Consider the following 16,728-nt stretch of genomic DNA (forward strand, 5'->3'; position numbering starts at 1 on the left):
CAAACCCTCCGAGCAGAGAACGAAAGAGAAAAACACATCCCCTAACAAAATTGGGGAAAGCGCAAAGCAAGAAAAGCTAGCAGTAAAGAGCTCGCATAGTGTGGTATCGAATATCTCGAGCTACATCTGAGCCCACTTTCGCAATATGAATTATTGGAGCGGAAAGGATAGTTTTCATGTCCCTCAGGGGCAACAATATATTTGAAAAGTGTCCCGTGCCGTGATAAGTGCATATATGGGCATAAAAACGGGTAGGGCTTATTCACTTCCTTGTGCCCATTGCATACGCGATGGGTGAAGTTAACTCACTTGATACATGATCGCACATAACGTACGATGGATAAATGACAGGGTACGCTAAAGTTAAATCGGCTTCCCAAGAACCTTCCAACTCTGATAATCTATTTTTCGATGTATCAATTCGAATTGTCCAATGAAACGATCAGGATATTTTCAGGATCCCACAACACTTTTTGAGCTCCTCATTAGAACTCGAGAATCAAAGATTCTCTCCGTCTTGTGTTGTAGTATGCGGTTCATTTCGTTCGTCCCGTGCATATGTATCTAAGTCTTCTAACGCATTCATACACCACTAAGGCACGTCGCGAAAACTGATTCAGAGCTGGGGGCAAAAGACGATCATGCTCTTTAGCGTGGCCCTTGCTATCGGCCCCGACATTGCATGAACACCATGGAGCAATGCACAGCGTAACTACTAAGTACACTGTGGAGAGGGGAAAAAACGGAAGCTAGATGAGAAACCGTGGGAAAGCAAAACGAAGTCGCATCAGAACGAAGTCGCATCAAAACACTATCTACTCTCTTCATCGTTTTGCCCATCCAGTAAAATCCACCGACTAAATGCAGTTACATTCGGACTGGGTATTGCAAAGGAGGGGCAAAGAGTTGAGGGGCAAAATAAATGTCAATTCCTCATCATTACGATATTTAACATCTGAAAGAGGGGCCCGAAAATATGATAATCATCCGCCCATGCATTTCCCCGTACATGCATATAGCACGGACCATACCACGTGTGAAATTTGACGTTGGGCACGAATAATAAGGAAGAGGTTGGGTGGATTCAGTGGGTTGAGGGAAGAAAAGCATGGGAAAGATTTTTTTTTTCTATGGGGATGGGATTTTATATTTTGTTGAGCTAAGCCGGAAGGATGGCCCGGGGTACTTTTACATATAGAGAGAAGAGCTGATGGGATATTTTCTTGGAAATGAATCACGCAACGGATCAATATGTGTACCGGGCGTTCCCGATTTTGGGCATGAAAATATATAAAGGGAGGATTGTGAATGAGTGGAATAGCTAATAGTATGAGGAATCCGGGGTTCAGGCTGAGTATCCACCCCGGGGAATATAAGAAAGAAGGAACAAGTCGGAGAGACATTTCTTCAAAGGGCTGGGATTGACGATATTCATCATGAAATAACCTTGGAACTTGTACGTATCGTAGAAAAGAAAAAAAGTCTTGTGAGGGGCAAGGCTACTCGGTACGATGTACATATGCAAGGCTTTGATTCGTATCACATTTGATTACGCATGGCATGGTCGGCGATAATTCGCCTTTATTTGTATGGATAGAGTGAGAGCCTCACTAGAAGTCCAAGTCTAAGCCATGCTGGAAATGATTTGTTTCAGAAATCCCGATTAGGAAGTGTCTTGTACTCTTGACGTTGTGTGTATTTGGTTCAACGGCGATACATGAAAGTCAACGCATCCATATGTCAAGAAGAGTACAAAGAGTAAAGCCCGAGATGAGATGACTGCACGTGGATTTCACGTGTCAACTAAGACAAAAGACAGCGCGCAGATCGATCGACATTATCATGTGATGCCTATCTTCACCAAAAACCCATCCTTAAATATCGACTTCTGCACTGCATCAAACGTATGCATCAAGTCCTTTAGCCCCCAAAAGGGTAAATGGATGCGTTGCGCCACCGATGCAAAAGTCTCTTTTTGGTACACATTACACATTACGCATCAAAACCCTTGCAGCCTTCTAAGGCGGGAAGAAAGGATGAAGAATGAGGCGACGCGGGGAGAGCGAAATATATCACAAACCTTGGAATGGAGAATGGATTGCCAATACTCGTACACGCAAAATGGAATCATTCGCGATTAATCATCTGGATTAGAAAGAATGGTGAAGGAGAAATCAAAATCAAAACTCATGAATGTGCGACCTAATTCTTCAAATATAATTTCCATATACTTCTTGAACATTCTCCATTGCTTATGAAAATGGTCAGAAGGATAAATTTGCAAGTTTTGAATGGGTATGAAGTCTCAGTGTAACATTGGATGGACATTTCTTGGGACGAGTGACTTTTTTTGAGTCAGAATTGTGGGGATATACTTATCCCCTCATCTACTCCGTATAGGCAGAGAGGGTGCCAGTATGTATTCCTTTCCCGAATAGGAAATCAGGAAGTCCAATAAATGATATATGATGAGGTGACTCCAAGGTAAATAAATGTATGTGCAGACATGTAAGCAGCTAAGCACGGGAAGGATGGGTGGATGCAGGTCTACGGCGTTGAGATCCCTTTCTTCAAAAGGTTGAATGGAATGCAAAAACGATGGGACACATGATATCGAGCAAGCAAAAGACAAAGCAATCCAATACCTAGGCAACTGAGAAACGCGCAGGAATAAAAGGTAATTGTGGCTTAGAGTAAACTATTGCAAAGTGCGAACCAAACGGCAGTGCAGTGTAAAGAAGCGGTGAGGCATGGGAAAATTGAGGGTGTAGTGGGGTGGGATATCATTCATCGACGTGAAATGTTGCGGCTTGAACTTTTATTTTAGTTTCAGAGTTGATTGAGATAATCTATTATCCGTTCGACTCTTCGAAGAGTCTTTGACGTAAAAATGGTTCTTCTAGATGCAATAGTCTGACGCTTAATTGATCTTCTATAGTTTGAGCTTGTGAAGACGAGAGAATAACATTGTCTTGTGATAGCGAGTGGAAGATGGTAGGATGGAGGAGGGGTAAGTCTCAGCCTTGTATACACGTAGCGCAAGGGAAAGAAAAGATGGCGAAGGACTTTGAGACGGAGGGTTGAGATGGAGGAACTTTGAGAGGAGGGAAGGAAATGATCTGCTGTATAGATAAGATGCACAATAAACTGTGGTGCAGAAATGCTACCACTAGATAGCGAATCTGCTCTTGTCCCGTCTTCTATCTCGTTTTCATCTACCGTACAGGAGGATTTAAAGGCTTTGACGCAATCAATTTATGCCTCTGACTCGAATCGGTACTTGGGTACTTGGGTACGTACAGTACAATACATGCATCGAGTACGACAGCGGGTGTTACCTGTCAGATTTTTCGGTTTTGTACATGGAAATCAAGGTGATGTGAGCATGTGCCTCCGATCTTTGCTTGTGTGTCCTCTACCTTCGGTCGGAAAAGACGACCGAAAGGGATTCAAGCTAGGTAGGCGAGGGTAGTAGCATCCCTTTTGCAGTAGATTACAGTAGTGCCGAAAATCGAGTACTGTGTATGAGGATTAGTAAAATCATTGCATTTAATGCATAATGGTGCGCCTTGAGCCGATGCTCTAATTGGTGAAGTGTTTACTCCGGCTTTGAGAATGAGAATCCTTCCAGAGGAAAAAAAAGTATGTTCGAAGAGTCATCAGGAATAATGTTTTGAAGCGGCAGGAGCAAGGAAAAGCCGCGTCACGAAAGCTCGTAAAGAGTCCTGAAAGATTGGTAAAGACGACTACCAATTGTTGGTTGAGTATATATGACTTGCAGTATATATGCACTGTACTGCGATGCGTTGCCTGGGGACTGCTGGTTACCAATGGTGATGATGATACCCGGTGATTCTGAAAACTTGATGTTACAACGAAATGCTTGACTTAAAACGCGTTGACTGGCGTTCACTGAGCAAAGAAGAAGAATAGTGAATGCATGCTCGTTGCTAGGTGGTCTCAAAGGCAGATTTCTAAAAGAAGAATGCCAGATTCTACGTATTGAATCAATCAATGAATGGTATTGGATGGTAAAATGTGATTTGCCGACGGATTGAGTTGCTGGAGAATAGTCATGGAAGAGAGCCGAAATAAATTGGATGCTTACACAACAGGGTAATTGAGCGAATGAATGGGGTTCACAAGTCCATGTTTTAGCCATTGGTCTTGTTAAATTCGACTTTTTCCAATGCATAAAAGATGGCTTGAAATGGCGTCTGTTGTAAAGTGGCTGGTTTTGTTTCCTCGTTTCGTTTGTAGCCAAAATCCAACTAATCGACCATTTCTTAATTAATTGCTAATACTCCCGAGAGGCATCAAAGGTTCAAACAATCATCATTCGGAAAATCCAAAAAGTCATTGACCTATTGAGTATACTTGTCCATCAAAAACCAAGCTAGTACCTACATCGTAGGTATCGTGTCGACGTGCATATACTACTTTAGAGTGTATGCAGGTAGCTCGGCGTGTGAGCAAATAATCGGTTGGTGTTATGTACGGAAGAAAGTATTGTGAAAGTAGATGGGTCTGACGATGTGGGCTTAGATACCCACGGTATATCGTGCATTTGGTGCAGTGCATCAATTTTTCCCATTTTATCGTTTATGAGATCGGCTTTGCAAAGCTGCAACCAACAGTTTTCTCATTTGCCAATCATGGCTGCTGCTGAATGATGATGATGATATCAAGTAACATGAAAATGTGCAGAACTAGCCCAGGAGGCAACTCTTGTGTATCGAATAACCAGACAACCAGAATTTTGAAGCAACTGTCGTCGTCAGTGTGACTTTGAAACCAAGTACGGTTTTATGTATCATACATCGTAGGTTACTCGACTAAAAATATCCCGTATCGTATCTGTAACGAATATTACTGGGGACGAAAAGTAGCATTTGCCGCCTTGTTAACATGATTTCTCTGGGCGATTGGAAAATGAAGGGGAGAAATGGAAGAATACAGCGAAGCGAAGTGGATGAAGGAGGCGCAACCATGAGCTATCCCCGCAAATAAACTTCTAGAATTCCAATTCTCCATTCGCAACTCCCTTCATCCCTTCATCCTCGCAAATTTTCCTACTCGGCGTGAATCTTGACAACCAGTTAGAGACTATCTTCACACTTTTATCCTCCCTTTCGTCAATCCATTTATTGTTATCTCATCCCATACCTTGCCATCCGTTTCATTTCCCTTCATTCTTTGCCAACACCATCCAAAATTGAAAACATTACCATTCATGACCCATACATACATTTCTCACTCCTCGACCACCTTACATAGGTACTTCACCATTCTTACTGCTGCTGCATCCAATTATTTTCAGCTCAAAATAGACATCTTAATTTAACAAGGAGTCATACCTACATACGCCTACCACCCTTCTTTTTCCCATCCCCCCCTAGTCTTTTCTAGCTACCTTGAGATGAGAATTTTGGACGGAGTATTCATATCCCAACTCCACTTATCACAAATACATATTGATACCCAATGAGCTCCTGAATCCTGTGCTACGACAAGCATTAGGCTGGAGGACCGACCGACAACACAACGAACGATTGAGAAACTTTTTACCCTCTCTCCCTGATTTACCCCCTGCAACGAACTTACGGAGGGATTTAACCTACGGGAAACAAGAACATCCTCGCATGTTGTGGATTTTCCAAAAAGTACAAAGCTACGAGCAAGACCAAATTATTGACCAAGTCAACAAATTTGTCTCCAAGACATAGAAGGACCGCAAGGAACTACATAACCCTTCCCAAACCATCCACAGGAATAATATTGGAAACCGCAGGAAAATAGGATACCCCTACGGACCCGGAACCAGACCCAATTACAGCAAACCTTCATCTTCCCCAAGGACAGTCACAAATAGCAGCCATAGACCGGACAAGGATTTTATTTTAAAGGATTTCCCTATTTTCGTTCCCGTTTGGATACTCCCATTACCCAAGGGTTAGGAGTATTTTTCTGCAGAGAAAACCCCAAAAACAACGGAAAAATATAGCACAATTAGTCCCCGGTGTACTCATTTTTCTTATTCCTTTACATATTACCACAGCTTGAACCAGGTCAGGTCTGAAGAGTGTACACCTCGTACCGTGTATCATCTTCTTATTCCCCATTCGGATTTTATTCTCATACTTTCACCAGAAAGTTTATGAGAGAGGTTTTACCAACGTATCCTCGTTGATAATACCACAAGATCCTATCATATCGTCACAGATTCTCTCTTCGATAAAAGTCCCCTTTACCCACACATCCACATCTACTATCTACTTTCCCCCCTCAGCCCCCCTCCTTTAGGGTTCTTTAGCTACCGGATTGCTGATCCATATCATATCACATCATATCGTATCGCATCGACCACACTATTCGCTATCGATAAATCGATAAACCCTACGGACCTAATCACCACCAACCACAATTCATCAATCTACGTATTCAACCTGGCAGAGAACAATCAACGAAAGAAGAAAATCCAAAGAAGAAGAAAAGTCAAACATTACCCGTTACTCCAAGTCTCAGCTTTCTGTCAAAGTACTACCTAATTGACACTACTGCGGAATTGCGTCGCTTATCCAATCATCGACTAGTGTCCTCACTATTTTTCCCTACGGATTCACGGTTTAGACACTAAAAAGGAGCTTAGACTCCCCATATTTTTATTTACGACTACTCTCTTACTTTTTTTTATTTTTAATTCATCCCTCAGTCGGTTCATCCCTTCGCCCACACCACACTTCCCGTACACCCCGTCAACCAAACTTCATAACAACACACACACACCCACACACACACATACATATACACACACACACACACACACATACACACACACACACACACACACACACACACACATACACACACACACATACAGACCACAACACTACCTTCGTGCAACATCAATTGCTACTATATAAGTAGAAGCGTCCAGTGCGTTTTCTATTTACACTCAGCAGCCTTCCCGTCAACTCTACGGATTAACATCATATACATATCTTGTTGTTGACGACCTTCATTGTCGTCCCTCCAATCTAAGCAATGGGTGGCCCACGTGCCATGTACTTCGAAGACGAAGATGAAGAGACGGGCAAAGTTTTGAAAGGTACTCGACGAAGCGCAAGCGTTAAAGCACCTTCAAGGGAAAAGGCCAAGGAACGTCCTAAGATTACCACTCGCGATCGCACATCAAGTAAAGCTTCGAGAACAAATAGCGACTCGGGATACTCGACAGGAGCAATTCCTACAGGTTCTGAGATATCATCACCCGATGCGGTACAAGATGTTGAATACACAAAAGAAAGTAAAAAGTCGCGAAGACCATCCACGAACCAAAGACGTCCTTCTACAGTCGAATCACGTCCACCACAAACACTAAAAAACAAGGAGGCCAAGGAGACCAAGGAGCACCGAAGATCCCTCAGTGTCAAGACTGATGCGAAACCAGAGCATTACGGAGTCAAGACCCCAGTTACTTCTAAACACCCTCAACCTCCCGTCATTATGCAACCCGTTACCACATCTGTCCCTGTGAGACCCCGCGCATTGACTCATGCTCAAACATACCACGGTGGTCAACGACCTTCCAGTTACCACGCTGCCTCTGCTTCAGCGTCTGCTGCCTATCCTCCATTGTCCAGTTCTGCGTATTTTCAACCTACTCATCAATTGGCGCATCAATCGGCGCAATTTCAAGCTCCACCTCCTTCACCAGCATTCAGCAACAACTATGCTGTCGTTCCCCCTCCTCCTCAAGCTACTAGCTACTTTCAATCTCAGGACGCACAACCTTCATCGCGCTCTCTTTCCGCTCGATTTGAACCTCAACAAAGGGCCTCTCAATATGGCATTCGACCTGAGCCAGTCCAAACACCTCGAATGATCACAGGAGGCTATGAGCGAGAGTACCAGTACAGCGAAGATGATTACGATGATAGCTACGAATCTTCTATTGAAGAGCCAGTCGGGAGAACCATCACCAGTAGCATACGTGTACCATCTGGGATCCCTTCACGGACTAACAGCTCTGCTGTATCGGAGAGTAACTATAGCAAGGCAGACAGCTCGCGCAGTCGCGAAAGTAACTATAGCGAAGTGGAAACCAGTTACAACAAGAGCAAGAGCAGTAGAGGCAGAAGAGACTCTCAGGCTATGCCACCACCACCTAAACCTACTATGCGACGACCAACAGTTGATGTACCAGTATACGACGACACGCTTTCCCAATACAGCGTTGAAGAGTACCATGACGAACCTCCTCGTCAAGCACCTCGTCCTCGCCGACCAAGTCCTCATCGAAACTCAGTTTCATATGATGTGAGCGAACTACCCCGGGAAGCAGAGAGATTCAGACTTGAGACTGCTAGTAAAAACAGACGCCGACAAAGCTACTATGGACAATCTACATCTGCCTCATCCACTCAAGCGTCTACTACGGGATCAACTGGCTATAACGCAAAACTTTCTGCGGCAGCCGATTATCTCGAGGAAGTCAGTGGTCCAACTATACCTCTCACTGCTGAGGCATTGAAAAAGGAACAACGAAGACAGGCTGGAGGTAGTAGTAGAAGCACAAAGAGCAGTGGAAGTCATGACCTTAGTGATTATCGAGGCACACAGACTACTCGTACGACCCGAAGTGGTGGCGATGATAATGTTACAATCGAGGTCACTGGTCAAGCTAAAGTCACAGTTGGTGGAGCTGAAATTCAATGCGAAGAAGGAGGAAAAATCCAGATTCACCGCACAGAAAAAATAATTCATGACGGAAGCCAAGCAACTGCATCGGAATATGGACATGGACACGGACCTAAATTACTTGATGATCGTGAACGCCGAAGCCGACATGACCGGAGTGACAGTCAATCAGCCCGATCGCGCATGAGATCACAACATTCATACACCCGAGTCTCACCTCGACCTCAAGAGCGGGACAGAGCACCTCGCGAACGCCGTGAGGACTATGAAGCTCGCACTGCCAAGGACTATGAATCTCGCACTGCCAGAGACTACGAATCTCGCACTGTCAAAGACTATGACACTCGCACTGCTAGGGACTATGAATCTCGCAATTCCAACTGGGAGACCTCAACTACTTCCACTTGGCTTTAAATCTTTTACGTATCATATTTTACTTCCTTTAAGTGATTCTTTTCTTGGATATTCGATTTAGCGACATGATGTTTATGGCGATTTCATATCATTTCTTTTTGGATTTCTTTTTTTAAACACCTTTCTTCTCTGTGCATATTGTTAAGTGGTCATTACTTTCTCCTCTTCTTTGGTTTTTTTCAGAAAAGCGGAAAAAGTTTATACCCCAAAAGCACTTGAGAGCACTTTTTCTGTTTGTTTTTCTTTCCTTATGGTGGAAATGGAAATGTTTCAATATGATGAATGTACGACTTGTATGAGCTATGGTTATGAATCTCTTTTTTCATGTCTCTTATCTTCACTTTGGCGATTACCTTTTTGATTTTTGATTGAAAGTATTGGGATTGGGATGAACTACAGATGCATGCACATTTGCTAGCAATGGCAGCATGTAAGATATGAATTATCGACAGAGATGTTTGTAAGAGTTGGCGTACATGGCTGGTACATGGTCTGTTTGGTATGATATATGAAAAGGATGGGGGGGACGGAAAATGGATGGATAGATTGGGTCTCCTTTAATGTTAGTGGGGACTCGTCTATCTATCAGAATTATTTCAAGAACCTTTAAGATTGGATTGATTGATTGTGGATTATAAGCTTTAGGGTAGCTTTAGATAGCTTTAGGATAGTTTTAAAATATGATACCCCTTTGTATTTCCTAGTTGTTGGGTCCTTGCAGTGAAGTTGAACTTGGTGAAGTGACTGTATTGTCAAGTCGATACCCCTATGCGAGATTGAGTATTGGTTATTTCTTCTCGGATGCTAGACAAGTAGTGTTTCGGCGCTTAACGGAGAAGTCTCTGGATTTTGGTGTTGTATATATGTTCTTTGGGTTGTGATGCGACGCAATGCCGTTTGCTTAAAGCACTCTGCGCGTATTGAGCGCGTGGGAAGGAGGGAACACGTATGCGTGTCTCTTTCCCTTGATTATATAGATAGGTGGATGGTGGTATTCTAAGGATTCTTTCTCAGCACTATCTAGGTACCCAGTATTTCCTGGTTGATGGGATCAATGAAGTATGAGGGTATGAACCTCACGAATTGGGTTTGAGGGTTTGCATTCGGGCGGTGAATGATTGCTTTAGATTTATGTAATTTCGGGTTTGTGAGATGTGAAACTGAAGGGGGGTTTTGGGGAGGGATTGGGTTTGTTATCTGAGTGTTGGTTGGTGGTTTGGTGGTTTGGGAGGGATGATGAGATGTCGATTATGGGTATGGGTATGGGTATGGATATGGATATGGATATGGATATGGATATGGATATGGATATGGATATGGGTATGGGTATGGGTATGGGTATGGGTATTTGCTTCGGTTTGTAGGTGATGCGGTGAAGATTGGTAGGTTCAAGGTGATATTCACTTTCCAATCCTTTTACATACATCCCATCCCGTTCCCGCCCCCAAGAATGAATTCACCCTCAACCCACTAGCTTCATCCCCATACAACTCTAAATCACCTCACTTAATGTATCAAAAAAGGCACTATGGCGGAGTGGTTAACGCGACGCCCTGCTACTAGCTTGGACTTCCTGGTACGTCCCCTCATCCCGGTAGCGGTAATTGGTAGCTGGTAATCGGCAATTGGTATTTGGTATTTGGTATTTGATGAGGAGATTGGTTGGACAGCTATCGTACAGGCGTTTCCTTTGGGAGCCAGAGTTCGAATCTCTGTGGTGTCGATTTTTTTTGGGGGGGGGGGATTTTTTGGATTTTTGGGGGAGGGGAATTTGGTGAAGTGAAGTGGAAAGGTGAGTGAATAGAGGAGGAATTTTTTATGTAGGGAAGAGAGGGATTTGTGGATCTAGGAGAGGAATACTCAATTCACTCGTTACTCAGTTGAGTTTCAATCATTTACGGGGTTCCCTCATTTTTTCTTCCTTTTTTGAGGAGTTTGGTAATCGAGGAGGAGTTTTGAGAGGTGTCGCGGCGGTTGTAGGTCTTTCTGCAGTGGATTTCGATCCGCGAGAGGTTGAGTCTGGTGGCGGTTTGAAGTTGGAGGTTGGAAAGGATTGGTATTTGGAGTTGTTGTGAATGTGAAGTGGTTATATAGCATGGAATATATATACTCATTGTTTGTGCGATGTTAGATGTAGGTTTTGAGCTTTTAACATAGATGCATCTCTCGAGATGGTGAGAATTTTGGAATTCTATGGACTGTAAGAGAGAGATCTTTGTATGTTGAACAACGCAAAGAGATATATGTATCTTTTGAGATGTTAAATTTTTTGAAATTATATGAACTATAAGAGAGAGAGATCTTTGCAATCGATCATCTGTTGAACAACGCAAAGAGATATGTAGCATGCAGTATTGAAAGAATATGCGATGTATAAGTAGAATGTATAATAAAACTTATATAGAGTATAAGAATAATACACAGATACTAGCCATCAAATAGCAGTCAATCAAGAAGAAGCAAAAGACAATAGAAGACCTACCCCGAGTTCTCATCAAATTCGTTCGTAAAACGCATCAAATTTCTATCAAGCGAATATCCAACCACAAACTAAATTCCCCATCCAAACCCCCGAAAACAGTACCGACAACAGTACCGAAGACCGTCCCGAAGTCGGCACGAAACTCAGACGTGCAACCAAATCCTCAACATGTCATCTTGAACGTGATATAGCGAAGCTAAACCGAGGACAATTATCGGGCGAAAAATCAGATATGCAACAGTTCTCGGGTGTTGACTGTTGGGGAGCATTAGCTTGAGGATAAATCCCGGGATGGCGTGTGAGATGTGTAAGCGTAAGCAGAGGGGAATACTCGGTGCGTTTGACCTATTAGATGGCTTGGGTGAAGTCATGAGGATGAAAAAAATGGATTGTGTGATTGTGAAGGGTTTGGGCTGTCTTGAGTGGGAATGGGTTATTGTTGTCAGTGGGATGGCATTTCTTCGGAGGGGCTATTGCGTAGTTGAGGTAAGGCATATATGATTAATCGGCTAATCTTGTGTGGCATCACGAAGAGGAATGATGTGATGTATATCATGGGGTTTTTGCATTAATACACATTTTCTACAGTATACATCCAAAAGCACGGTTAAAAATGGTTGAGATTAACAAAGAAATGTTTTTAGCGAGGGTTTAGGGGCGGGGTAGGAAGTTTAACTTGGCACGTTTAGGGTATCTTTCCAAGAGATTGAGAATTGGATAATTGCTGTGCAGTAAATGGTGCTCAGGTAAGAGAATAAGGGAGGCGAAAGTGATTCAACATGAGACATGGTAGTAACATTAATTTTCCGGACTTGGGTTGGAGATCTTATTGTGATCGTTCAATATTTAAAGGGCACACTTATGGAAATGCCAGGACGTCGGGTGATGAGAATACGAATGTGAGAATATTAGAGTTGCTATGCCTTCTGAAATCCGTTATTAGTGAAATTGATAAGAGTGCTTCGCGAATCGGAATGGCTCTTGAAAAATATGTGAATTAGACTAGAATATGATTGAAAATAAACCACTGTTTTCTTTGTTTGATGTTTTGAAAGTCTAATTCCATAGCCTCTTTACCAATCTTATCACATGAGCTACCAGTTTTGAGTCTTTTCCTATCACTTATGCTTACCGACAACTATTTTCTTCGAAGTTGACATTTCCGCAAGCTCCGGACACAAGATTTTCAGAAAATCCACGAATGATTCATTGATAGAATGCACCTGGCCTACGCTGCTTTCAAAGGTGTCTTTCTAACAATATCACGATGGCTCATTCTCCCAATTGCTATTGGTATCTTACTCGCCTGGGTCGTTATCGGACCTTGCTTCGATCTAATTGTTGGTCGTGCTTTGACGCCCTCAATATCCTCCCCCTCGACTTTGGTTGGCGGAAGTTCCTCCTGAAAAAGCTTGAATAATGTATCTACGTGAGTCTCACATCTCTTCGAAGCTCTCAGTATCTTCTCCTTGGTATTTTTTGAGGTGTCCTTTGCAACGATTTGAATAACCACTTTTATTTTTACTGCAGGGGCTTTCTCGGAAGATTCAGAAGGCTTATGTGTCAAGGTCTCCACGAGACTTGAAGGGCCCAACGGTTCGGGCTGGACCCGATCTGATGTCGGTATCATGTTTTGATTCACGGGGTGGCATCTACGAACTTCGAGGTCATTCTTATCCAGTAAGAAGCCAGGTTCCCCATTATCACCAATTAAATAGCTGCGAACTTCGCCAGATCGCCAAGCTCCTAGGTTCGCGTTCCATTAGCTTTTGTGTGCTTGATTTGATTTGGCACGCAACTTACCCCTCCTATTGGTCAGCTCTCTGAGCACACTTCCATGACTGACTATCACGACTTCGACCATGTTGGTAGTCGATCGTAAGTCATTAAGCGCGAGTTTTAAAGCAGGGATGTTCGATTTCTGATTTTTCGATGTCCATTCACCAGAAGATTTATCATTCCACCCTTCTTTAACTTTATCGAAGTCTACTTCTTCGCCAAAATGTTTGCGTAGACACTCTTTGTCCATTCCTTTACCGTTCGGCGAAGTATCCCAATTCTGGAGTATGTCCCAAGCTTCAACTTTAACGCCCCTAGCTATGACACTTTGGAAGCATAAAAGTGCCGTACGGATCGTTCTTGTCATGGGCGAACACCAGATGTGTGTGATATATTTGCTATCCGAGAAATTGTTCGAGAATATCTGGCAATCTGAACGGCCCTCTGCCGTCAGATCTGGATCGTGAATAAGAGCGAGCTGATCTGTGCTGAATCCTTGGGCTTTGTGTTCACCCTAAAAGTGATTTCTTAGATCTGAAGATGTTCTTGGTCTGACTTCTGACATAGAATTTGGGACGCAGAGAAATACTCACCTTTTCATGACGCAAAAAATGTGCTATGACATCCATTGCGAAGTAAATGCTACAGACACAAACTACATTTGAGACGGCGACAAAGGAAGAGATGGAAAGAGAGGGACAGAATAACTGTTTGGAGATTTTGGGGTGCCTGTGTAACCCGGGGCTCGTTGACTCAGAAGACTACGTTTTGTATATAATTGGACGACAAGCCACCATGAATCCAGGAAAAACCGCTCCATAAAATATGCAACGCACCTTTCCCCGGTATCAAAGTTTCCGAGTTGAGCCATCGTGAGCCATGATTCGTTGTCGATTGAGCCTTTCAAGCGGGTGGCTGCATCTAGGAGCCTGATATGGTGCACTCAGTCATAGAAAATAGCTTTTGATAGAGAAAGACAGGGCTACTTCTGACATATTTTCATAGAATACTATTGTTGTGTTCTTTTATGGACTTTCAGAGAAAGGCAAAAGAGAGGCATGCGCAGTGACTTCAGCGCGAGGAGGTTTCTGAAAATGACACACTAAGTACATTACACTAAGGGCATAGAAGGCCTACAAGCCCTCTCTTGAAAATCTTTGTACTTTCTTATAGATCTCAATTTTACAGATCGAGACTAGATACTTTGGACGGGATATTCGGGAGATTTGGGACGGAGAAAGATTAGACCAAAACGAGCATTGGGTTGACGATCCACTAGAACTATCAAGCACTTCATCGTTCCACATTCAGCCCTAAACAATTAGACTTTCCTAGTGCTCTCATATATTGTGTGCATATGCACGCAAGGCCAACTCAAATGAATTTGATGTGATTCATTGTTCCAAGGTTTGTCTAGATCTTTCACAAGGGCCTAGAAGCGAGAACCACAACCAAAAATAGATTTAAGCACGTGCCTGGTTGCTGTGTAAACAAACGACAATAACCAGCCTCCCGCTTTTTCCCCAGCCTCGTAATTTATTCCAAGGAACGTGAGTTGGCAATGCTATCCAACACAGGAACTTTTTGACAGAGTCTTTCAAGTCTTACCAATTCGTTCCGGTAATTTTTTTACTTCGTGAAGCTCAATTGACGAATATTTCAATTTACGATAACCCTTTATCACTGCTGATGGTACGAGGCTGTACTTAGTTGGATGTTGAAGTAAATACAACTTCATCATCTTCGAATACCAACCCAAATCACGGCACTTCTTGCGAAAATATATCAATCATGCCTGTTATCTCCTCTTACGTCTCTCCTCTCCTCAAACGTACCGCCGTTGCTTCTTCATCTCCATCTTCCGACATCGTTTCTTCCGCACCAAACATCATCTCCAAAGCTCTCTCCGCACGCGATGTAGTCCCCACAGTTGATCCCTCCAGTGGTGTTACACCTTTCGACACTGTTCCTAACAAATTCGTCTTCATAGTTATTGGACTGATTGGCGCTGGCTTTGTTATCACTGGTATCTGGTTCTTTTTCATCGCTAAAAATGGTGGATTTGTCTTTCACGAAAATGATTGGGATGATTATAAGTCTACGGTCTTGAGGCGCAAAGGTCCCAATGGTACTACTCTCTCTGGAGCTTCAGAGGCTACGGATCTTGGAGGTGGTAGTATTGTTCACGGAGAAAAGAAGAGGAGCACATGGGGAAGGAAGAATAAAAAGAGTAAGAGGGGTGGAAGTGGTATGGAGAGATCGAGATACAAGGACTATGATGAGGAAGAGAGTTCACTAGGTACACAAAGTGAGGTCACTTACAGCGAGATGAGTGAGGTCAATTATCCACGAAAGGAAAAGAAGAATAAGAAGAGCAGACTCCGCGGTGGTGACTTGGGTGATGTACCTGAATCCGAATACGGCGACGATATCGCAGACCTTCGAGCATACCGTCATGAGAAACCAGCACGAGTTGGCGGCATGAACAGAGAAAGCGAATCTAGTATTTGGGAAGGATCTACAAACCCTGAAGGCTCAACTGTTTCTGATGGACTTATGCAAAACCGCGAGAGATCTCCTGAACGTGCCCCCGAGAGGCCAAAGAAGAGTAACAACAAAGATCACTACAAAATTCGAAAGGTTATCGGAACGGTTCAAGGCCCACGTGTTGCTACTTCGACAAAGGATAATGGTGGAAGCTCGACTTTCTGGAACAGGCAAAATACAACCAAGAAGAGTTCAAGACAGAGCGAGGCCGATTCAAGCGTAACGGATGATGAGAGAATCAAAGCAGAAGCCAAGAAACTTCAAGACAAGGGACGCGCAGCTCAACGTAGAGATTTCAGTTTCCGCGTTGGTGACGATAATAGTTCCGCAGCCGCATCTTCCCTCATTTCATCTCGTGACGCAGCCGCAATAAGAGACCAAGAGCGTCGTGAACGAGAGGCGAGACGTGCTAGGCGCGAGGCTAGAAAGCAAAGCAGAGATCAATCACATTTGGCTCCACCTGCTTATTCCGCTGCTGAGTCGAGTGTCGGTGGAAGCGAGTTGAGTAGTGTGAGGGAGGATAGTGAGGTTAGTGGGGATACTGGACATAAGAGTTATCCTTGCTTTATTCCGGGCTTGAGTAGTGAGAGAGGTGGAAACGAAACGGATTATACAGAAGATAGAAGGAAGAAAAGAAATGGGGGATATAGAAGGGAGTAAACGATCTGACGAGTGAGGAATGATCGGGATGCGATGCCTGTATGAATTGGTCTGGGACGGATGGAGGTAAATGGAAAGCAAATCTTTGGACGAAATACGATACGATGTTATGTATGCGATGGTTGGATGCACGGATGGTCAGGATT

At 43.5% G+C, this 16,728-nt stretch overlaps 3 protein-coding genes across 3 annotated transcripts; 2 read left to right on the forward strand and 1 right to left on the reverse strand.

Moving 5' to 3' along the window:
* Nucleotides 1-7,044: 7,044 nt before the first annotated feature.
* On the forward strand, nucleotides 7,045-9,114 carry EAE98_004530 (uncharacterized protein; the record flags this gene model as incomplete). Its single annotated transcript, XM_038952150.1, has 1 exon — nucleotides 7,045-9,114. One exon carries the CDS (start codon nucleotides 7,045-7,047, stop codon nucleotides 9,112-9,114), a length of 2,070 nt encoding a protein of 689 aa, XP_038811686.1.
* A 3,710-nt stretch (nucleotides 9,115-12,824) lies between these two features.
* Nucleotides 12,825-14,004, reverse strand: EAE98_004531 (uncharacterized protein; the record flags this gene model as incomplete). The annotated part of the gene is made up of 3 exons (XM_038952151.1): nucleotides 12,825-13,342; nucleotides 13,400-13,889; nucleotides 13,969-14,004. 3 exons carry the CDS (start codon nucleotides 14,002-14,004, stop codon nucleotides 12,825-12,827), a joined length of 1,044 nt encoding a protein of 347 aa, XP_038811687.1.
* Nucleotides 14,005-15,166: 1,162 nt separating this feature from the next.
* Nucleotides 15,167-16,582, forward strand: EAE98_004532 (uncharacterized protein; the record flags this gene model as incomplete). The annotated part of the gene is made up of 1 exon (XM_038952152.1): nucleotides 15,167-16,582. The coding sequence occupies one exon, from the start codon at nucleotides 15,167-15,169 to the stop codon at nucleotides 16,580-16,582; it is 1,416 nt and encodes a 471-aa protein (XP_038811688.1).
* Nucleotides 16,583-16,728: the final 146 nt, after the last annotated feature.

Source organism: Botrytis deweyae (genome assembly GCF_014898535.1).
Source record: "Botrytis deweyae strain B1 chromosome Unknown BDEW_008, whole genome shotgun sequence".
Lineage (NCBI taxonomy): Eukaryota > Fungi > Ascomycota > Leotiomycetes > Helotiales > Sclerotiniaceae > Botrytis > Botrytis deweyae.